General features: G+C 43.8%; 1 protein-coding gene across 2 annotated transcripts in view; it reads left to right on the top strand.

Annotated features, from left to right (window-relative positions):
- Nucleotides 1-24,466, top strand: part of SOBP (sine oculis binding protein homolog) — a 159,536-nt gene that overhangs the window by 69,264 nt on the left and 65,806 nt on the right. The window contains exon 5 of one of the 2 annotated variants that reach the window (XM_060167914.1): nucleotides 23,069-23,164. The exons of the other annotated variant lie outside the window; for it this stretch is intronic. Coding sequence (XP_060023897.1) covers nucleotides 23,069-23,164 — 96 coding nt within the window. The remainder of the gene's footprint in view (nucleotides 1-23,068; nucleotides 23,165-24,466) is intronic. 2 annotated transcript variants of the gene reach the window in all.

The raw sequence follows: 24,466 nt of genomic DNA, 5'->3' as shown, positions 1-24,466 counted from the left end.
GCCTGTGCTCCGCAACGGGAGAGGCCACAACAGTGAGAGTCCCGCATACCGCAAAAAAAAAAAAAAAAAGGAAGTAAGAACAACAGAGAGAAATAGATCCCTTGAATGGTGTGTCATACGTTTCTATTTCTTTCCAGGGTCTGGGATTCTATGGTGTTCAAAAGAGATCATTAAAATCATGAAATCATGTATTCTTTGAACTAGAATATTATTAAATCATCACACGCTTGCTTCTTAATGGCTCCCTGGTTCTTAAATACTGTATTTCACTTAATGATGGTAGATTAAAAGGAAACCTTTTAGAGGTTAATAAAAGAAATTTTAAAGAAAGATTGTCTTTAGACACTGGCAGGTCACTCAGTACACGGTGCTGTGTTGTCTTGATGAGAATATGGGCAGCAGCATATTTTCTTATGGTTACTGAGTGGTATAGTTATGCACATTAACTTGTCTTCCCCAAGTAATTGTATATGCCAGTTTTGCAGACAATTTGAATATATGGCCAGCATCTCACATTTCATGATAGGGTGTTCTTACTGGTGAGGCAAACCTTGCCCCCACCCCTCTCACCTTCTCTCCAAAGTAGAGACAATGAATGTGACATATTGAGATGATGAGATCCTCTGAAACATTCTGAGATGGTTTACCTGAAGGCCAAACCTGAAAAATCTCAAAAAAAGGAAAATAAAATAGTATCAGACTTAAGCAAAAATTGATAGAATGAAATGTACACTGCTGTGTATAAGGATGAAATGACTCAGAATTACTCTAAATAATTCTGCAAGGAGAAAATGAAAAGAAGGGATGGATGAAGTAAGTGGGGTAAAAATTTGATAATTGTTGAAACTGAGTGATGGGAATTTGGAGATTCACTATTCTATTATCTTTTTTTTGTGGCTATTTAAAAAATTCTTAATAATTTTTTAAGTGATAAAATATTAATAGGAGCATGATATGTACAAGATAGAAAAATAAGAATCATGAATTGTAGCAATTTGGTGGTCCAACATAATTTCACAAGAAAAGCTTTACATCATTTGAAAAAAAATTTTATCATTGGTGGAGCTTCCCTGGTGGTTCAGTGGTTAAGACTCCATGCTTCCACTGCAGGGGGTGCAGGTTCAATCCCTGGATGGGGAACTAAGATCCCACATGCCATGTGGCACGGCCAAAAAAACCCACCAAAAACAAATAAACAATATCGTTGGGAAATTTATGTAACTGAGAAAAAATTAATGAGACAAAACTCTGCAATCCTTCAGGTTCTGATTTTTTCAGCAGATAAATTATTGATTTAGGAGAAATTAAACTGGGGAAATACTCTATATTTGAGGGAAGTATTTCTAGGAACAGATTTGAATTTCACAAAGGAAGCACCATCAGTAAAAATGAGTTAGTGGCTCATGTGGAAGAAGAGAAATCGGATATAAATCATAGGAACAAACTACAGAAAAGAATAAGCACCTTCATTGTTCTTATTTTATCCCTAGCTATTTACAAAACTTGTAATAGACAAAAAGGGATTCACCTGTATGCGCCCAGAAAAGCAGAGGATCCCCTTCTTACAATGGTATTTGGCTTACAGGGGATGGAGTCTTACAGCAACACTCTCCATGAATGTGGAGGTTCAGGGAAGCCCCCCTACAGCTTGAGATGGAGAGCCAACTAGCTTCAGCTCTCAGGAGAAATCTGTTCCTTTGGCTGTGCTACCCCTTGATAACGTCCCATAGGGTTTCATAGCCTCTCTGGAACACTTCCAGGCTCCCATTTTCAGGAGTTCTACTTAGTGATGGAATTGGATGGGTAGTTGGACCAGAGGGTTTCTAAGTTTCCTTCAGAGACTGAGATTTTTATGATTATATAAGACAAAGAGAAACGAAAACATCCTCAGCGGTAACAGTTGGATGCAAGATAGGTATGCCTGAGAATGTGACTCGGCACGTTCCCTGTCAAGGGAGGATGTATCCATATTGTGAGCTGTAGGCTGGCTGCCCACCTAGTAGCAGACTGGATGTAATCTGGTCCTTCTATTCCTTAAAGCTTTTAATGCCAAGGAGCCTGGCCTCTCTCAAGAACTCCTCATTAAAGTATAAAACACTCTCCTGTAGTTTTGACGCTAGGAAGGCGCTCTCCTTCCATAAAGTCTATTGCTATCTTATGGAAATCTCTCCCCTAGGAGGTCACTGAGCCCAGAGCTGCAGCTGTGTTTTAATAAGGGCTGGATAATTTTATGACCGATAACATTTGTCGTTACACATGCTACAAGAAGGTTAATCAAATCTCAGCCTTCAAGGCATAATCTGGGTTCCCACAGGAATTTTCCTGCAGAATTCTGTGTTTGGCTAGGGAAGCTTACTTCCCTCCTCACACATTAGTTGTTGACTATGGCTCCGTGATTCTGGATTTGTGCCGCGATTGTTTCTTACTGTCACTAGAATATTTCAGTGTTGAAATTGTTTGGGGGCACCAACCCGAGTGGCATGGCTTTAGGAGGCCGGCTTTTAGAGCTTCTGTGCTTTCAGGCCAATACTTTATTTTTTCAACTTGAAACTTTAGTGAGACTGGAGTATTCAATCTATCTGTTTCATTTGCCTCAGGGAGCCAAAGTTTAAGGCAACTTTCAGACCTGAGATACCAAATATTTTTCCAGCATTTCTCTGTTGCTTAGGAAACTCATCAACTAGTTCAAACATCTCACTTGGGGAAATATTGAAGTGACATTTAACTCAGAAACAAACTGCTTTTGGTCTGCTAAAGAAAACAGCATCACTGCCTGAAAGGGCAGCAAATCAAAATGAAGAGGGCAAGAGAGAAAGAAGAGATGCCTATTGAAAGCTGAAGTTTGGATGGCAGCAACACAAAGTTTGAGATTGTCCAATGTTTTCTCTTTGGTTTGGATTATATGACTAGATCAACTTGTGGTATTTCAAATCTTGTTATAATAAAGGAGTGGAGTCCCCTTGTCATTTGAAGGGTCGAGAGACCTCAAGAAGTCTTTTCTTCAGGACTCAGTGATATTTAACGACGCAAAGGAGGTGTTATAGACAATCAGAAATAGGACCTAGCTGTCCATGTGTTCTAGAGTCTCTGTTAGGTCCCACTGAGCTTGCCTCTGTCTGATCTGTGGTAGACTGTCTGCACAAAGCTGTCCTGGCAGGTTCCGTGTGACTGAGGCCAGGTCGTTTCAGGGTCTCCACTGTGGTAGAGAGTTCTACCTCCCCACTCCTCACCTTCTCATGTTGGGTTCTCCAAATCCAGTACGAGGCAGGTGCAAAGGGTCTGATTCAGGTTGGGTGAGTACTAGAAGGGGTGTGTTTGTGTGTGCATGTGTATGAGAGAGAGAGAGAGAGCAAGCGCTAAATCTGACTCAGTTTCCATATGGTCACCTGGGTAGGAGGTGACCTGAGCCTACTCTAGGTTCCCAGGGCTCCTGGGCTAAGAGTGGGACCAGGTAGGTATGGGATGGATGGGGGCAGGGGGTGGGGGTGGAGCCCAAGGAGAGGAGGCAGAGTTCAGGGAGTAACTCTTCACTCCTTAGTACTTTCTTGGACTTTGGCTATAACTGGAGGTATCTGGAGATAAGTGGAATGAGTACATAATATTAACTTAAAAAAAACCCCAGAAAACAAAAATGAGGTTCTATTAAATGGCAGGATATACGCCTAATTTCTAGGCATTAGTGCAGAGCCAGAGACTGAAAAATCAAAGTGCACCCAATCCGAGTATTCGTATTAATTGACCAGTCTCTGCACCTTCCAAAACTGTAGCTAGAATATGTTAAATGGAAGTAAAGGGAATTGGGGAGGGAAGGCGCCCTGGGTCATCCCGCCCCTCCTGGGCAGAGAAGGCACTGGAAGCCGTGTTCTCCAGCTGCTTCGAGCGTAATCTTGTGGTCTCCCCAGTGGGCTTCAGCTCAGGTTGTGTCAGCTTATGTGTACAAACAGATTTTAAAAATTGTCCCTTGCTAAGGGAGCTGACATCTGCCACTCTCAGAAATTAGAAATGACAGATGCCCCGAAGGGTGAAAGGCTGTGGCTAATTTTCTGTAAAAAATAGAATCTACTCAGACTCCACTCTTCACCAAACAGACAGCATTGTCTAATCCATGCATTTAGTGGTGGTTTCAGGTAACGAAGGAAAACAGGCAACCTGGTTGTGCTTGTTAACACTGCTGTCTTCTCCTGCAAAACAAAACCCAAACCGTTCTCACTCCCTTTCCTAAGATTTAATGCAGTGCCCTGTGTATCGGACCCAGCAGGTAATGGAGGTTTGTGATGAGATACGTGATGGTTGCAAAATCCTCGTTGTTTGTTCACCCTTTGAGGCCCCTTCCATCTGCAGTAGCCACTCTCCCTCTCCACCGTGGGAGAGAAAGAATACAAGCATTGAGACTTTTGAAAGGGAAGAGAGTGGAGTTAAACTGAAGAGAGAAGAACTTCCTGTCTATTTTAGCCAGGCTCTTTAGGGAAGGGGAGCTGGAATTGGAACCAGAAAGCAGTGAGAACTGAGGCAGCTTTAGGGCTTGGCTTCTCTCCACCTCCTCTCTCTTGGTATCTCTGAGTTTCTCTGGCTCTCTGCTCCATGTTTTTCTCTCTATCAACCAGACTTCATTGCTTCCCCACAGTTCGTGGTCCTCATCACTTCAGTGCGCACAACTCCACCACGGCCTCTCCAGCTCCCCTTGATATTGTGATCTTTCAGTTCAGGTCCCATCCTTACCTGTTGTAGTCTCTTGCTGTGTTCTAGTTCTCGTTCCTGAGAGAGGAAATCTGATGCAATCGGTCTGTCTTTTTGCAACAGGGCACGTCGTGGGTTGCTGGACAGCTTATCTAATGGCCGCCCTTGGGTCATGTGCATATCCTTGCTCCAGTCAGCCAAGGCTGGGTCACATGGTACAAAACAGGGTACACAGTCCCTTGGAAAGGGATGTGACAGGTAGACACCTTGACTGATATCTCAAGTTTACTGCCCAACATTTATTGAATGTTGACTTGTGTCAAGCACCTTGCTAGGTGTCAAGGGTGATCAAAGACTTTTCATTCATTTCCTATTTATGTAGTAAGGAGGAAAGAAAAAAAATGACTACATCTAGAAGTGGATAAGAAATGGCAGGAAGCACATGGGGAAGATGGTAGAAGTATAGGGTTTAATCATCTAGAACCAGACTTGTGGTTCTGATCCAAAAGCACATTTCCTTCCTCTTTAGTCTTGCTCCTTGAGTGTGAAATTGAAAGGTGGACAGGACCTTAAAAATGACTAAAAAACCCTATTGAAAGCCTCCCTCCAGGGCTCAGCTAAATTGCATCTCCTCCTGACCACCTTCAGCCCAAAAGGATACCTCTCTCCCATGGCCTTGGAAAGCAGGGTACATATTTAAACAAGAATCTGCCAGTTTTTTCCTCTCTTTAATGTGTGTATGTCTAATCTTCTTAACCAAGCAGAAAACTCCTTGAGAGAAAGGGCCAGATCTTACATAATTCCCATAATTCCTATAGTTGATGAGATAAGGAAAATGAATTCAGAATGCTGGAAGAAGTTCATCTAAGAGGAGCCTTGGTTAAGGATTGAATATATACTGTGTGTGAAAATGCAATCCAATCTCAGAATTTGGTTAGTAAAATACGCAGGTATTTTGATGATACAAAACAAAATAGCCATACTTGAAATGCCCAATAATATAGGCTTTGAGGGGGTAATCTCTTGGTTGAGGAAGGATGTTGTGGCGTAGACAGTGGTTGCTCATCCAGGGGTGAGCTGTGATGCTGAAGGTGTGTCTTTGCCCTGGCAGGCCTGGCATGGAAGGGAGGTTTGAAAGGGAAAACTAGGAAAGAGACTCTGAAAGTAGCCCAGAGGCTCTCCCCTGGCTCCACCTTTTCTGGCTCTAGTGTGGGCGTGTAGGAGGAGGGGAAGTATTTAAACGCAACTGGCTGGTTCTCTTATGACCTTGTCCATTTTAAGGACCTGGGGCTTTATCCAAGTATGTAATATATTTCTTTCCCTTCGGTTTGCATATCCTTCTCGGAAATCTCCATTAAGAATTTCAAATATATTAGTAACAATCACACGCCGTTGTCAATAGGTAGAGTTAAATGGCAAGAGTCGCTTCCAATGACTGACTTTTTTCTGTATATTTCAACAAATTAAAAAAAAAAAAGGCAGCCACAAGAACAAAGAAGAATAAGACAGGACAGTGCTGAACAGTGGAAAGTGCAGAGTGAAGTTGCCTGTGGAGTCCTTATAAAACACAATCTTTTAAATATGTATTTTATTGTTTCTAGCAACTCGACAAACTAAAAACATATTGAAAATGAACAACTGACTGAAATAAGGCAAAGCATGCCTCAGGCAACTCCGAGCTTCCCACCAGTTTGGGGTTAATAACTTCCGTCACTCCTAACGTGTGAGAGGATGATTCTGAATAACATGGAATTGAAATCACGAATTCTACACACAGATTAAGTGAGGGAAGGAGCAACACACACTTAGCATTATTAAGCCTGTTGCTCCTTTACCACCCCTGATGTTGTACAGACGAAAGGTTTAGGGGGGGAGAGATATGTCCTTGAATAAGAAAGATACCAGCAGATAGTGGGGACTATACTGGGTATTACCCTGGGTACCCTCTGCTCTTTTCCTTTTATCCCTTAACCAGTCAGTATGTTGCCATGAACCCCGTATTATAATTCTTTTGTGCCTTCAGTTGGATCACCTGGTTACATCTCAGTATCTTCATTTGTGAAACAGGGAGACATTACCACTCTCCGCAGGCTGAAAAAGAGCAATGGAAACCTTAATGCGTTGACCCGTGTAAAAATAGTCTTCATTTATTAAAGAAATCTTTACACTCTCACACCTTTTCCCTACGCATGCACAAGGCGAACAGAAAAGAAAGGAAGAGCTCTGATTTAAAGGGAGAATGGGTTTTTATATCAATCTCCTTAATTAGGGACCATTTATTTTAAAAGTTACTTCAAGAAATCATACTTTATTGGGGGGGGGTCAGGTAAAGGAAGAGTGAGAAAGAAGCAAGGTCAGAACAATCCAGCACTTTGCCCCTTTTACATCCCCCATATACAGGGAGTTCTGAATCCTGAGCAGTATCAGATTGTGCTTTTAGAAACACTTATGGAGTGAAAAGGTTGCCATTCACTCACCAGGGGCAGTGGCATCCCATTGCAGTATGGTCCGCTAGAGGCCTCAGGATGAGACAGAGCCCAGAAATAGCCATTTCATCGCTAGCCTCTTCCAAGGTACATCTGAGAAATTTCCCTGCTATTTTGTCCATATAAATTTCAAGCATTCCAAAAACGAAATCGGCAATGGATACAGGCAGAGGTTCCCCAGGGGACATCGTGTGTGTGGAAGGGAAGCCCATCCGTTGGGCCTGAAACCACAGGATGAAGGGGAATGAGATAAATGCTGGCTGCGAGTCCCTCCCTGCCTTGCAGAGCTGCCTTTGTTGCGATGAGTGTGAAGCACCCGCCTTAACTTTTTGTTACTTTGGCTTTTTTGGCTGGTGTCACATCTTATAAGTCACAGTCTAGCTTCTCCTGTCCGTGTTTTTACTGCACAGAAGGTTTCCCAATTTGCAAGCGTTTGCAGCACGGCTGGGCCCGGAGATAAAACAGAATGTGTATGTAGTACAGCATGCATTCAACTGATGCACAAGATTCTTTCCACCATATGTGCAGAGTAGTGTGCTTTTCCCCCGAGGTGCCGCTGCCAAAACTGCCAGGAGTGCCTGAGTAAGTGGAGGAGAGACACCCCGAACGCAATGCGGCACCAGGCCTCGCCACCTCCTTGGAAAGAGACCCTCGCTTTCAACACCCACCTGCATTTTTTACCCCCCCCCTTTGTTAGCTCATCTGTCCCACTCTTTTCCACTCACCTTACACAGTGCCCCTAACCTCATCCTGCCCCCTCAGCCTTGGTCCGGGGTGCCAGGCGTTGTTGAGGCCGGTGTGGAGTTCCGGTTGCCCTTCTGGTAGGAGAGGAGAGGTGTAATTAGCACTTATGCTAATGAGGATAACAAGACTGTGGTTAAAAACTCATCAGTTACAGAGGAATGACATGAGAGGAAAACCAGCTGATTTATTTTTTCTTCCCCGTAAATGTTTCTTGTCCTTCATCTCATGCAAAGCATAGCTTACCAAGCCTTTTTACAGGAAAGTAACATTAGTCTGGTCTTTATAGGTAAGTCTTCTGGTGGAACTTCTTCTATGATAAGGAAAAAAAAAGATGAGAGATATAAGATAATTGTACTTTTCACTCCTTGTATACTTTACCTGAAGTAAACCAATTCAGAGAGTTTTTTGGTTAATTGTATTTTACTTTCATATTTGCTGCTGAAAATTTGAATCGTCACTACCTTTGGCTTTACTGGAAACTTGTTTGTTTGAAAGCATACAGTATTTCTGATCAAAAAATGTCCGCTCAACTCAAACTCAAACTCTCTTCGTGATCTATATGTATCAGTGTAACATGGAGGTTATAGCCACTCTCTCACTAAACCGAGTGTGGGTAACGAGTACTAGCCCTGCTTCACAGATGGGAAACCAAGCCACAGGGCAGTAACTGCCTTTTACCTGTCCTTCAACTTCTTCAGCTGCCAGTCTGGGAGGTAGGGCTCCTCTACCCACAGGCCCTGCAACAGGAGGGGTTGGGTTATTATATTTGATGAAGCATAATAACAGTGCTATTATAATTGATCTGTTGTTACTAAGTCATTATCTCAACTTGCTACATTGATTTCATGTGACTTATTTGTAGACTTTCTTCCCCAGCATGTTAACAAATAACCTTTGGGCCAATCAAAAGTGTGATTTTTGTGCTTACATTGTTTGTGAGTGCTGATGGATTTGCTACTGTTGACTGTACCACAACATAGAACGACACGTATCTCTGTATAGGCTACCTGTGTGCTACCCCACCTTTCCCGAGCAGTAGGTCTGGGGAATTCCTTGCCTGGGACGATAGGCTTGGAATGGCAGGGCTCTTGGGTTTTAGCATTGTCTCTTGTCACTGCGGGGTCTCAGGGAAGGTGATGTACACCATGGGGAGAAGAATAGCTGATGGTAGATACTGCCCTGTTCATGTGGAAATCTAGGTGGGCAGGCGGTCAGGTGGGTGAGCACCTCTGGGTACTCAATGAGAGGCGAGGGTGATGTGTTCTGGAAAGATCAAGGACAGGAAATGGTACGGATACTGAGTTGCCTGGGAGGTCCCACAAACCATCCGTGGTGGCCCTGTTGGAAGCTTCATTACTAAGGGCAGGGACCAGGGGAGAAATGTCCTGCATTTTAGCAGATTTATCGTGGAGTAGGAAAGGCTTCTTAGCCTCGGAGAGCATCCTTGGCTGGGGAGGAGCGCATCAGAGCCTCCCCTTCAAGCCGTGTTTTATTTATTTATTTTAAATTTATTTATTTATTTTTGGCTGTTTTGGGTCTTCGTTGCTGCGCGTGGGCTTTTCTCTAGTTGTAGTGAGCGGGGGCTACTCTTTGTTGCGGTGCGCGGGCTTCTCACTGCGGTGGCTTTTCTTGTTGTGGAGCATGGGCTCTAGGCGCATGGGCTTCAGTAGTTGTGGCGCTCGGGCTCAGTAGTTGTGGCACGCGGGCTCAGTAGCTGTGGCTCACCGGTTCTAGAGCACGGGCTCAATAGTTGTGGCGCACGGGCTTAGTTGCTCCGCAACATGTGGGATCTTCCCGGACGAGGGCTCGAACCCGTGTCCCCTGCATTGACAGGCAGATTCTTTTTTTTTTTTTTTGCGGTACGCGGGCCTCTCACTGTTGTGGTCTCTCCCGTTGTGGAGCACAGGCTCCGGACGCGCAGGCTCAGCGGCCATGGCTCACGGGCCTAGCCGCTCCGCGGCATGTGGGATCTTCCTGGACCGGGGCACGAACCCATGTCCCCTGCATCGGCAGGCGGACTCTCAATGACTGTGCCACCAGGGAAGCCTGGCAGGCGGATTCTTAACCACTGCGCCACCAGGGAAGTCCAAGCCCTGTGTTTTAGAAGCACATCATCACTTTGCAATGGTGGCGACAGTCACACTGGGACTCGACTCTTATTCATTTGGTAATTGGTTATTTTAACACAAACTGTGACTAAGGAACATGATTACACACCTGTCAGCCATATGACGGGAAAGAGAGATGTCTGTGAGCAGGAGAACCGGCTGCATTTCCACCCGGGTCTCCGTGGAGTCTTCTCCATCAAAGATGTCATTTTTCATTTTTACCTTGAAACAAGACAGACATTATAGCTACTACCTTGTCTGTATCATTTATAGGAATTGCTGCCACAGATACTAATCTAAACCAATTCTGATTATATCTTTGTAGACATCAGATCCTAGAGCAGGAGGGCAGGATGTAATATAACGAAACAAATGAGCATAAACATTATATGGTACCCGTACAGCAGCTTCCTGCGACAGGGCAAGGGGTGGAAAGAAATGAAAGTGTTTTGTACAAGGAGGGCATTTTACTTTAAGATGAAATAGATCAGTAAAATAAAAGAAAGCTGTTTCTGATTGTACAGGTGACTAAGTGGAGGAGGGGATTCTCACTTATGGTGAGGGGATTGCCAGGTGATTCAGAGTCCTGTCTAAGGGCTGGGAAGGAGGGATGATGTGTCCGAAAGATGAGGATAAACACAATAAGAAACAAACACAAAAAAACCTCAAAGGCAACGATATTGAACTGAATTTTAAAACAAATAAGAACCTAATAAGAGTTGCAACATTTAGTTTAAAAAAGCCCTAGCCTTTTGAATAAGAAAATAATATTCACTCATTTGCACATTTTCTGAAAATGGTGAACCAAATATTAGATTGTTTGGAAATTCTTCCTCGCCTCTATTTGTCTGCTCCTATCCATCTTTGGTGAGGCCATTCAGTTTGGAAAGAGTGTGGGGTCACCATGTATACATGTCCAACCTCTGCTGAGCATTGAAATCAGCAAATGATACAGGTGTCGGCTATCACTGAGTTAGAAACGAAGTTCATACAGGATGAAGTTAGTAGCTGGAAAACAGGCAATAAAGGGGGATGATGTGAATGGTAAAGAAGGGTACCAGCAATAAAACCTTGGTTGTTAATTTGGCAGAAGTGTGCTGAAGGTGGTGGAATTCAACATGTAGCAGTCTCCAGGAATCCCAGGCTGCTTATGTGGGTGGGAGCTGCCCAGTGAGGGTGGAAAGTTTCTTGATGGAGATGTTACTCGTGAAACATAAGAGGAGATAAAGAGGTTGGAAAACAAAACGATGCCTTATTTGCAGAGGGCACAATCGGTAGTCAGATGGCAGAAGAGAGATAGAAGCCGTCATTAAGTACCGATGCTGTGTAGGGGGTTAGAATCCTGATTAGAGGGTGTGTTTATGCATTTCTAAAAGCCCTCAAACCTTCGCCAGTGTCTTCGCCTTTGCCTCTCGCTGCTGACCATGCCCTATAGCTGCCTGCAACTTGATTTGAATCAAGACTTTAATGATAAGAAAAGATACTGAGTCACTATGGCCTTCCTGCCAGCTGAGTTTTTCTCTCCAGAAAAGAAGTGGACTTGTGAAATTTAAATAACTGTCATCTATGGAGTTCTTACTCTGTGCCAGGCATTGTGTGGGACATGTGATGGATTTTCTCATTCAATCCTTGCAACGAATTTCTAAGCTGGATGTTACGTCCCCCGTTTTTATCGGTAGCACCGGAAATCACGCTCAGCTCGTTATTGGCACCAAATGGCTCTCCTCACCCCTTTCTGTACTAACTTCTTCAACCAAATGGCACAGGGCTGCTCAACCTTTCAGAATTTTCTCTTGCTTTTTCTTGGTTTTTACTTCCTCATAATTCTTGTGTGTTTATGAGAATATTTTCTACTCCTTACTTTTTGTGGTTTACTTTTATTTACCTTTCAAATTTATAATTATTTAAAAATCTAAATTTTAAATAGGATATAAACGTATGATAGTCGACACTCCAGAAGGTGTATGGTTAGACCTTGGCAAGGGATCGTTCGTTCTATTGTTATCATTGAACTTCAGAGATTAAAATGTGTTGAGCATGTGGGCTGGATGCCATTCATTTTGGATACTTAGTTGTAGATGCTCAATGAGTGATGAATGAATGAATGAGACCTCAGGAAAAAATTATGTAAATGCTCTTGTCATTGCGGTCTGTTTTCTGTGAAGTCACAATGCCACACAAAGTGGTTTGGTGTAAATTTGGAGTAGTGCAACCTACAGTTTATGAATTTGGGCAAAACATTTTAATATAATCCGAAGGGAAAGGTCTGTCATCCCTTAAGGCAAAGAAATGAATGAAGTTTCTTTATCACACTAGGATACTTGATTGCATTCTGCTTGTTATTATTAATAAAGGAAAGCTAATACTAGTAATAGTTATATCAACTGATCATTCTTATTCTCCTTTTACTATTTTCCACATCAAACCATAACAGTTTTATGTTCTATGCTTAGGCAAGAGCCACAAGAAGAGTTTTATGAATTTAGAATCCTTTGTCCTTGAAAACATGTCTCAATCTATCTTTTTTTTTTTTTTTTTTTTTTTTTTTTTGCGGTACACGGGCCTCTCACTGTTGTGGCCTCTCCCGTTGCGGAGCACAGGCTCCGGACGCGCAGGCTCAGCGGCCATGGCTCACGGCCCAGCCGCTCTGTGGCATGTGGGATCTTCCTGAACCGGGGCACGAACCCGTGTCCCCTGCATCGGCAGGCGGACTCTCAACCACTGCGCCACCAGGGAAGCCCGTCTCAATCTATCTTGATATCCAAGAAAAGATTTGGGCTCCCACTCTCACCTTAGGATCCCATAATCTTAAATTTGTAGGATGAAACCAAAATATAAGAGAGATTTGAAAACAAGCAGGCCCCCTAATGAGAAGTCCGTCAAGTTCAAGGATGTGTCCTTCCCCATCTCCATGCAGAGTTCCTCCTGCTGCTGCGCAAGACTCCTTGGCACACTCCCATTTCGATGTCCACTCCTCACCCTTTCTCCCCTCCCATCCTTCCCCGTCTCTGCCCCATACCTCAAGGGCAGAATACTTGGAGAGGTCATTGCCCTCCATCTTGGTGGGCTCAGGATTTCGGTCTGCTCAGGCTTTGGTGTCTTCTTGTTGCTTGTGTTGGCTGTAGTCTAGTAGACTGCCCCTCAGGCCCTTGTGGGGTGCCAGCTTCCGTGACCACCTCCATTTGAGCTGCGTTGGGCATCAGTGCTTCACCATGAAGAAGGGAGACCACAGGGCAAGATTTCCCTCTTTCCCACCAGGACCCACAGGGACGTTTGAGCCATCATTTCTCTGCCTTCCGAAAATGTCTGCAGTTTCTCTTGCTCATTGTCAGCCAGGCTTCCCTGCTGGCTGTGCCGCTGTGGAGGAGCCCCTGCGGTGTGGGGACAGGAGCCGGTGCCTGCTGTCGAGACACCTGCCAAGCTTTGTCTTTATCAGCTCTTTAGCTTTGGACAAGGTACTTAACTTGGCTACACTTCCGATTCCTTGCTGGCAAAATGGAGGTGGTAATGGTAATACAGACCTCATAAGGGTTTGGGGAGCTTTAATGAGCTGAAGTCTGCAAAATTCTTAGCATGGTGTCTTGCACAGAACAGACTTGAGTCTTGTGTTACTGTCAAAGTGACTTCTATATTGAGTTTTCTTCCTTTGTGGTAAGAGCCCTGTGAAGCAGTCATTGAGTTGGAAGTTCTGGAAGTGGTAACGTTCTCTCCAGTGCGGTCCAGTCTGTGGTCTGGGAACCTCCTTCCAGTGGGGCTACCAGTTATCTCATATCTAGAATCACACTGGGCAACTGAGATACCAGGGTGCCGAGGAACTGGAATAGTTTGGGAATTTTGGTACCAGAATGGTTGGGTGAGGGGGGAAGGGGGAGGGCCGCTCGCTGTACAGGGAGCCTACGCATCCCCTGTTCTCAGTTATTCTAAAAAGGGAGAGGACGTGGAGACCCAGGTCATTTTTTGTCTTTTGTCACCTGGGCTTTGATTCCAGAATATACTTCCTGGAAGTATAAGAATAATAAATAATAATAATGATAATAGTAATCACAACAGAGGAACAAGTGTTAACTGAAATTGTCATCCAAAAATGGACTTTAACCTGATACTCGGCAGAAAGGCCTCAACAGGCCTTTCTGTCAACCCCAGTCAAATTCTGCGCAAATGATTATCTCCTATTTAAACATGCCACAATCCCACCTTTTATTACCTCCATTCATCATCTGCAGAATGACTGGGCTTTAAAAACTAAGACTCCAGAGAGTGTTGTTTGAGCAGAGGTTGTTATTCATGAAGCCTCTGTGCTGCCATCTTTGCCGATTCGTCCTGGGGTTGGAAGCCAGGTAATTTACACTTTGTTCCTCTAAGCCTGATGGGGCCTCTGTTAACAGGTCAAGGTTCACGTGGATCATAATTGGAGCTGTCAGGAGGACCATCCTGTTCAGAATCGCATTCTGACTTCACGATCTAAAAGACCCGGGGGCAGAGCCCATGGATCGGTCCCCCTGTCCTTCTTCTTTGCTTGCCCCCTCCACATAAATCACAGCACCGCTCCAAGTCAGTCAGAACATTTGTGTGGACAGTGCACAGTGACAGTCAGGGTTTTACACCTAGTCCTGGTCTTTCTTCTTCATGTTCAGGCCAATTTTAGGTCTTTACACACATTGCATAATTCACAGTTCTGTTTCTTGCTAAAGAAATCGTATCTTTAAGACAAATCGTCCTTGGGGCACTGTTATTGGATGCTGACCGTAAAACTGTCCCAGGCCAAAGCAGTGACCAGAGTAACCCTCCTGTGGCTGTCCAGAGTGGAGGACCAGAGTGGACGGTCCAAAGCTAAGTCCATGAGGGACTGCAGGCTCCAGGCAGGCCAAGTGCACAGATGAAAGGGCCCAAGGCAGGGCCAGAGTCAAGGGTGAGAGTGGAGAGCTGGGAGTGGTATGGAAGTGGACTCAAAGCCAGAGCTGGTAGGGAACCAGTGACAAGAGTGCAGGCTGATTGCTGAGATTAGCCTCTGGGTCTCTACAGTCCCGTCTGCAGGTTAGTGGGCACCCAGGGGACGGGGCTGACTGTGGCTTAGCATATGAACTGTCCAGAGAAGATGGAGGCAACCCTGTTGTATCTGGACCTTGATTATGGCATTTCTGTGGTCGCTGGTCAGAGAAAAGAAAGTCGTCTGTGATTCTCTGCCTTCTGTTTCCCCTCTAGGGTCCCAGGGTAATGGATGCAAATGAATAGCGAAAAACCAAATGGTGGGCTATGGGCAGAGGTGGGAGGGGGGGAAGGGGAGCAGTCAGGAGTCTGGATAATCCACTGTGGATCAAGGGTCCTGGGATGATCAGAAGCTGACTGGAATGTGATGGTGATGTCGCTTTAGCTGAGAATTGAAAAGAAGGGGCCACATGCCCCAGTTGCCGGGTCTTACATGTGGCCACTTGGAAAAAACAGTTCTTACCAAACAAAGACACTCAGGTGACCTGACAAATAGCAGTGCAAGGTGAATCCAGAAGGGTCACCTGTTCGCTAAAGAGAAAATAGATTTTAAAAAGGAAAAGCAAAAACAGGGATTTCAGAACCACTTAGCAACTGCTGTGATTATTCCAGGCACAGCTGTCGCGTGCTGGATTGAGGATGATTTATTTTAGTCCGTGTGGTCGCTGTATTTCAGGCTGATGTGGAATCTGTTGCCGTAACTGTCATGCAGTCCATTAGGGCCCTGAGTGAGGGCAGCCATTAATCAGGCGCGAGATCAGCCCTGTAGCCTCATACACTCGCAGGTCTGAGCAGCTCTGACCTGACGTCGTTTAAGGAGATGCTCATGGAGGCCATAAACATGATTTGATTCCCATTATCTTCATGTTGCGTGTTTGTTACCGTTATTCTTTGAAGACTCGAAATTGGCTATTAAAAATTTATGATACATATAAAGGTTTGTATGGAGTGAAAAAAGGGCAGCAGCAAATAGGTCCATCTCATCCACCAGAGATGTGTGAGCTGTCAGAGGGGCCTGAAGAGGTATGGAGAGAGCCCCTCTGCTTGCCAGTTGAGGAGGATGGAGAATTAGGAGGAACTTCGCTGGGGGAAACAGCTTCTCCCTCGGCCCACATGCTAAGTGGGAATTTAAATACATTTTGTTAAAAGAGCAAAGTAAAGCAGCACTGCTGCAGAATCCCATAGTCAGTCTTCAGGGACAAGCTAATGAAAGGGAGGGCAAAGGATCGGGATGCAAAGATTGGTAGCAACATGAATTGAACAGATGCCTGGCTCCGCACATTGAAGTTTCTGGGTGCCTGGAGTATCTCCAGAGCAGGGAGCCTGATGCCAGGTGGGAGTCCTCGGTCTAGAAAGAAAGCTCTCTGCCCAAGCTGCATGCACACACAATCCTGTCATGACCCATCTGCCTTCTGATGTTCAGTGACTTGAATATGTACCTACATAGAAACAACCCATCTGTAGAGATAGGCAGCTCAGAGTAGAGAAAAAAGGGCATTTCTGGGTCTTACCTTAAGGAAGGGCAAAGGATTAATGAATCCATTCAACATATATTTATAGGATTGTTATACAAGGTACTCGCGGAGCATGGGGGCTTCATACATAATGCACCGTCTCTGCCGTCAGGCGTTTCCATTCTGGTAGGGAAGGTGAGAGAGGAGTCCTAACTGGGGTGAGTTACACCAAGGAGTCCCAGATGGACTTGGGGCACTATGACTAGGTGAGATAAAGAAACAGGGAGCGAGGCACCAGGTTGGTTGATCTAGGAACGGAATTTGGGGGATGAGAGTTTCGTAGGCAAAGACCAGAGGTTAGACTTTGTTAGGCAAAAGTCAGTCCAGGTGGGAGGTGGAGGAGAGAAACATACGGGACGAAAGGATTATTGGCCAAAGTCCAAATTGAGTACAGGATCTTCAGGCTAAGACCCTAGTGTCTAACCAAGTGGGAGGGACACTAATCAAGTTGGGCAGAAGTTCATGGAATAGTCGGTGATGGCCCAGGTGTGAGGCAGATGACGTCAGAAAGCGCCAGCAGAGGCCTGCTGATACTCAGCATGGAGAGTTCTCCTCGGTTCAGGGGCAGAACATTCACCTCTGGGGACTGGGGTGCAAGGCAGAATGTCCAGCTGCTAGGGTTAAAGGATAGGGACTCATTCATTCATTCATTCTCTCACTCACTTACCATTTATGGAGCCTTTATAATATGCCAGGCACTAGATGAGGCCCTAGCGATTTGCAGCTGAACTGACCACAGTTTCTGCACTCAAGGACCACACAGATTAGTGGGGAAGGCAAACACATAGATGGTCATGGTACAGTGCAATGGAGGGAGTGGATATAGAGAGACAGAGGGGTACAAAGCCCAGGTTAGACCAGGAGGAAGAGGTCTCAAGTGGGTTCCTAAAGGAGCTGCAGTCTGAATGAAGGCTTAAAAGATGCCTAAGAATTTTCCAGGAGAAGGGTGGGGGAGGAGAGATGGAAACTGGTTTTACCCTGAGGAAATGAGGTAAGGGACAGGAATCCAGTTGAAGGGAACAGGGCTTTCAGTCATGAGGAATTGGGCCACTGAGATGAGAGTAACTTGGCGGTACCTCAAGTGGAAGCAGGAGCTACTCCGGAGGCCTCCGTGCTTGTCCAGCCCAGGGCCAGCACTGGCTGAACCTCACTGAGCGGCAAAGAAGCTGGGCTGTTGTTTACGTCAAGTCCACAGAGATGTTCGTGACGTGCTGAAAGGCCACATGTGGCAGCTGCCGCTTATTCCTCTCTTTGCTTCCTCAAGACGGTGTGTACAGACGTTCGACAAAGGAAGTTCAGACCAGAAATGGTACACCAGAAAATGAAATTCCAGGGGTTTCCAGAAGTGGTCTCCCTGTGATAAATTCAATTTATCTTGAATTTTGAAAAGAAATTCTATTGCTTCTGATTCCAAAAATTAGTTATAAAATCTAAAATTTTTGCTCTAGAGCTCTGTATCTCTAAGCGTACTCCTGCAACTTTGAGATGCACTATTTTTGATGTTCCCAAGTCTAGTCACCGCAGCACATGTGTGAGCTGACACGTGCTACATCTGCTAAAGGGTTGGAAAGCAAAGTCTGGAAGCTCTACAGCGCTCCCCCGAGCTCTGATTCCAGGCAGAACCTTTTCTTGTTTTCCAAAGAAGTTCTGAAATCACAATGACAGGGAGGTGTAAAGTCCCATTCCTCACAGGGAGGTATTAACTCCCAAGCCTAGTTATCTTTCCATTTAAATGGCAACAGTGTTAACCTTTTTCATTGAGTCAGAAACATTGCACTTTTCTGGGATGGGCCAGTAGAGCTGTTTTTAGAATGTTCCACATTTTCTAAAGGAATCCTCCAGAGGAGAAAAGATGCTGATCTTGCTTGGATATGCACATGGTACCAAGGCTTTAGCCCAAAGGAATAAGTGGATTCTTTGAAAGAAGAAATAAAGTTTGCTGAATGTAAGAATCAAAATTTAAAAAGTAAATTAGTGATGATTCACAGGGAAAGAGAGGTGAAAATAAAGTTTGTTTAAGCCAGAGGTGTTTGAGGTAGAGAGAAAATTAGTCTTAGTTTCTCACATTATCTATTATTTATTCAAATGCTAGACATGGCATGAAAATAGATGCATGACTGGAAGCGAGATGGGGAAATCCCCTTGCAGTTTAACTGAAGGACTTTAAGTTTTATTTCTATTCCATGGCAAGAAGTGACGCCTTCTTACAATAATAGATCAAAAATGCACCTTTGGTTTGACAATCACATTTGTAGTAAAATGTGAAAAAGTTTCCCATTTGCTTTTCCCCATAGTTGGCATAAATCTCTAGCATATTAGTCAGAATAAAGCTGTTGAGAATAAGACCCATGGAGAGAGTTAGTTCATCATGACGTGTTTTGACATTCCTTCTGTCAGAACTGGTCACTTTATTTATTTATTTAAATAAATTTATTTATTTGTTTGTTTTTATTTTTGGCTGCATTGGGTCTTTGTTGCTGCGTGCGGATTTTCTCTAGTTGAAGCAAGCGGGGGCTACTCTTCGTTGCGGCGCGTGGGCTTATTGTGGTGGCTTCTCTTGTTGTGGAGCACGGGCTCTAGGCGTGCAGCCTCAGTAGTTGTGGCACGTGGGCTCAGTAGTTGTGCCTCGCAGGCTCTAGAGTGCAGGCTCGGTAGTTGTGGCGCACAGGCCCAGTTGGTCTGCAGCATGTGAGATCTTCCCGGACCAGGGCTCAAACCCATGTCCCTGGCACTGGCAGGCAGGTTCTTAACCACTGCACCACCAGGGACGCCCAAGAACTGGTCACTTTAGAACAAAGTCAGACATCAACACCGGTCTCCTGGCCCCGAACTGGTGGTGGGGTGGTCCGCCTCGACACAGGCCGTTAGAGGAGGCACAGTCCTTAGAGAATTCCAGAACAATAATGAAACCAGCCGAAAGTTGGTCTGCTTTGTGTTATTACTGTGAGCAGTGATTCCGAGCAGCTTCAGTGTTTACATACCCTCCCTGCAGGGGTCGTGGACTCCCTCTGTCTACCTGCATGGTACACCATTGTCTGCCACCCATAATGGGGCAGATGCAGAAAAAGGCAATGGCTTCAATATACAAATGAATCTGAAGTGCTGAAATGAATCTGCGCGTGTAGGGTAAAGAAGTTCTAATGGATTTTGTCTAACGTTGCCACAAGTTGCTGTGGAATGATAATTAAACTCGTTCCTACAGCGCGCTTACTATGCTCCAGTCAGTGGCCGGGGCCGACGATCCAATGGCGAGAAGCCGGACACCATCCTGCCCTTAGAAAGCTTGCAGTCTGGTGGGGAAGCCAAAAATTACAGCAGCCAGTGTAAGGGTGCACCTGTGTCAGGCCTAAGAGAGGGCAGAGTGGAGGTATTTGACTTGGTCAGTGAGGTTCAGGAAGGCCTTTTTGAAGAAGAGGTATAGTAGTTCTTCCAAGACTATTTGTCACACCAGAAACTAAAAATAAATAAAGAGAAGGCTTTGCTTTAAGCAGCTAGTCATGAAATCTCTAAATCTTTGGAGTAAACCCCACTGCTGGAGGCACATCCTGTATCCTCCTAGTGTTGCATAGCTGTTCCCTCCAGTGGGCCTGGGGCCTGGCTGGAGGCCATGCTGACAAGTCCGCTCAGGGCCCCCTCTCAATACCCCTCCTCCAGGCACACTCCTGACATCAGTGGTTCTCGGGCTGCCTGTGCATTACTACCACCTGAGAGCTTTAAAAAAAAAAAAAAAATCCATGTCGAGGCCCCACCCTGGACCAGTTAAATCAGAATCTTGGAAACATCGTGGGGAGGGGGAGTTCAGGCATCAATATGTTAAAAAAAAAACAAACACCCCAGATGATTCTCATATGCAACCAGAGCAGAGAACTACTGCCTTAGATGAATGCACTTAATTTCACTTAGTCCAGTAATAATAATTTAAAATTTTACATTAAAAAACTTGAGAATGCAAAGGGAATTACGTCAGTGAGAGGTGTGTGAGTGCTTGTGTGTGCACACACACGTGAGGGTGATGGTGCTTGGTCTTCTTGCATGTCATATGCTTTCCGTCTCTGTGGCATGTGGTGGAAACACAGCGAATGGCTGGAGGATGGAATTTCTTGGACTCAAGAATCAGGTTGATTATCAGAGGCAGACTGTTCCAAGCTCCATGGAGTGTGATGCAGAGGCAAATACACGGTTTAATAAAGAAGCAAATTTCTGCCTTTCTCTCTCCACTTCTGATCACTCCAACCCTCCTCTCCTTTCTCTTCCACTGCTGTTTTATTTACTCTCATAAATTATGAGACTTTATATAAAGTCCTGGAGCCCCTTTGAGGAAGCACAGGCAAACCTTAATGGGTTTTTTTGTCCTTTAAAAACATAAAAAGCATTGTGAGCACCTTACATGTAAGTGGAATGAATATATTTTTGCCACTAATGTTGAAAATATCCCCAGGCATCTGGTGTGTATGAATGTGTATACATAGTACATGCATAATAAACATCTTCCACCTTATGAATATTTATACACAAGATACATATATATTGAATATAGACATACATATGTAAATAGTAGCCCTTGTAAACTATATGCCAAGTATGTTTCCAAGCATATGCATCATAGTGCATCAGGAATATAATAAACCTACCACCAAGTTTAGCATATTTTGAGGTGGTGTCTTCTACAGAGTTGTGGTAGGGTCTAGTTACTAACCAGGTATGGGTTTCTTTTCATCACTGAAATGTTTGTTAAGCACCAACTAAAAGTAAGGCGCTGGGCATAGTAGAGTAAGAAAGATGAAATAAATGAGGTCCCTGCCTTCAAGAGACCTGCACCTCACAGAGTGCCTTAAAATTCACTTAAGAATCTGACATGTTTGCTACCCATTGGCATCTTATCGCTTTTTATACAGCTGCCTTTTATGTATACACTCTGCTTTAAAATGGGCCCCATTTAAGGCTCTATTGGCTTAAACACTGATGTAGCTGCCTAGTAGACCTGATGCTGTGAGAAGAAACATCACTGGTTTCAGTGCCTTGATTGGACATGAGCATGCTTACACATTTTTGCTGTCACACATCGTCCAATCCTGCATTTTTATTTTACTCTGATTTGGTAGAGGGGGGGAATAAAAGGTAAAATTAAAAGGCACCAAATCCCAGAGATGTTTGTAAATCTCAAAAATACTTTTTGTAACCCCAGTATTACTACCATGACAGTCCACTTCCAAATTCCATCAGTTCCCTCCCTGCAATAAGTGGCAGAAGCCTTTATGAAAGGCAAGCTGTACATTCTAAAATGTACGGAGTAGTGATCCCTTTCTAAAACGACAGTCCCTAGTCTAGCTGAGAGCTCTGAGTGATACTTGTCAGGGGCAGATTTCACGCCATTAAAAGAGAAACAATACATCAGCGCTGTCATCGCTATGCACAGATGTATGCTCATTGTTTTCTCCCCCTCAGTCCATACATCACAACAGGTAGTTCTCAGCTGTTCCCCTGGTGCCAGACATACATTTTATCTAAAGAGACAGCAGATAGAACTACCTGCTGCTTCCTGTGCGGCTCTCCCTGTGTTTCTCTCCCTTCTCCTACTTCACTTGGGCTTTTTAAAATCAGCTGGCAGGGAGCCAGGAGCTCATCATTTTAATGCAGTGCAAAATGGAATATGCATAATTATATGCAAGCCATATGTGAGGGAGACAGCTCAGCTGTGAATTTCAGGAGGCCAGGAAAGAGAGAGCAGTTAGGGCTGAGATAAGAGGAGTGCAGAGCAGAGTGCAAGTGTCACCCAAATGAATGGTTTAATGAGTGTGCTGCAGACACGCCTCCTTTCACCTACCTCTTTCTTCTCTCCAACTCCAAACCAGAAACCAATGGAGATTAGAAAGGGAAGACTGTATGCAAGGGGTATTGCTAATGGGTTCTGTTAATGTCTCCATTTAAACTTCAGCTTTCTTAATTAACAGTGTAGATGAAAATAACCAGTAACTTTTAATGCAGCTTCTTAATTAAATCTTTTTTTTTTTTACTGCATTTGATTGAAGAATCATTGTTCTTACTAGATCATTACTCCTTTTAGATCTTTATTTAAAAATTGAGGGGAATCAGTTTATCTCTAATAATATTACAATGCAAAATATAACTATGCAAATTGCTTTTCTTATGGCCTTGCTATTAGAATTTTTTAAAAGTGCATTATCTAGAGATTGCTTAAGCATGCCAAAAAGTTTAAACACGTATGTATGTCATATAATCCTAAATGTGCAACAAAAGTCACTGGAAGTCTGAAGTGGTGGTAATTTTCAACAGAATTATTTGCTTTTGATTTGTTTTGTATCATTTTAAATATTACACCACAATGAATTTGCATGTTCAAACTGAACTATGTAAAGAAAAATAAATCCCAAATTTTGATACCTAAAAGGCGTACTGCGTATTTAAACAAATTTCTTATTAATGTTGTGATTTCTGGATTCCCGTTTGTTTAATGATCTGAGCTGTTATGCTTTTAGCTTTTTTTCTTCCATTATTTGTAAGTCCCTAAATAGGCCATTATATTTCCCTTCAGGCTAGAGATGAAGATGGACATGCTGAAAATTTTCCCCAGCAGCACTATGCTAAGGAAACTCCAAGGCTTGCCTTCAAGAATAACTGCGAACTACTTGTAAGAATAACATACTTACAACAAGTCTAGAATGTTACTTTAGCACAGTGAAAACAGTTTTTGAAAGGGTTTGTTCATTATTACATAAGTTTTGAAGTATTATAGTTTTTCTGTATAGAGTTCTAAATGCTAATTCTGATATCACTGAATATGAATTATAAGATCTCAAATTGTTTGCAAATCTTTTGTATCTGATTATAGAGCTTGGATGGCCCTGTCTTTATTAGCTTGTTCTGTATAGTAGTTGATAAGCAGCCATTTGGAGAATGGCTAGTAAAGTTAAAAATATAGAAAAAGACAGTTGATGTATGTAGCTTGGAAAGAAAAAAAAAAAAATCCCATCCCCATCCCTCCTCCTACTTCCTAATTGTACACTATTTTAGGAGACAACATGGTAATATTTTGTTCTGCTAGGAAAGATAGCAGAGTTGACACGCAGTACTCCCTTTAGAATTCAAGTATTCCTACACTCTCTTGCCAAACTCAATCAGGCGCTTTCTCTCTCCTATGTAGAAGTCAAAGCAGCGACAGGATGCGGGGATGTTTCCAAGTCGTGAGAGAGAGGATCTCAGCTGTGACAGGGACTCTGTTCCAATGCAGGGTTAATTTGCTGTTCATTTTAGCATTTATAGCGAGACAAGATGAAAAGCGAGCAGGAATGCCTATTATATTTCTATTAAATGAATCTGTTGGGACCTAATGTTCTTGATTAGCTTTTGAAAACAAGTGCTCTGCAATGCATTTTCTGTTTACCTAAAGTAAACAGAGAATGAATTGTCATTTATTTAGAGATTCAAACACTGCTTTTGAAAATGAAGCTTTATGAGGGATCTAGCTATGTTGTCCCTAAATGTTCTTTTCTTTTCAATTGCATTAAAGCAAAACATTTGCTCCAACTAAATGAAAACACTGAAAGAGAATGAGGATGCTCACTTGTTACATTTTGAGGTAGTCTCTTTTTCTGTTTAGTTTTTTGGCCTAACAGCACAGCCCTGCCAGGTCTCTGCGTTAGGAAATCCCACATGTAACAGTCTTTGGACTTAGCTCTGATACCAACTGTTCATTAAAAACAAAGTGTCCAAAGAGCAGGAGAAGAGAGAAAAATACAGTTCTTTCTCATTCTAGCCACAGTAGCTGGATGTTGACAGTAAGAAACTCCTTCCCACTCCACAGTTTGCGTGGTTTACAATAGCATCACTTATTCTGTGTGTCGTCCCTTGACCAACTAATCCACAGGCAAATTTGTTGCTTATAAGTGCAGTTTTTTCCCCTGAAATTTTAACTCACCTTATGTTTTATCTT

Source organism: Lagenorhynchus albirostris, chromosome 12 (assembly GCF_949774975.1).
Source record: "Lagenorhynchus albirostris chromosome 12, mLagAlb1.1, whole genome shotgun sequence".
Classification (NCBI taxonomy): domain Eukaryota; kingdom Metazoa; phylum Chordata; class Mammalia; order Artiodactyla; family Delphinidae; genus Lagenorhynchus; species Lagenorhynchus albirostris.
The sequence above is the reverse complement of the archived record's forward strand: the minus strand, read 5'-3'. Positions and strand labels throughout refer to the sequence as shown.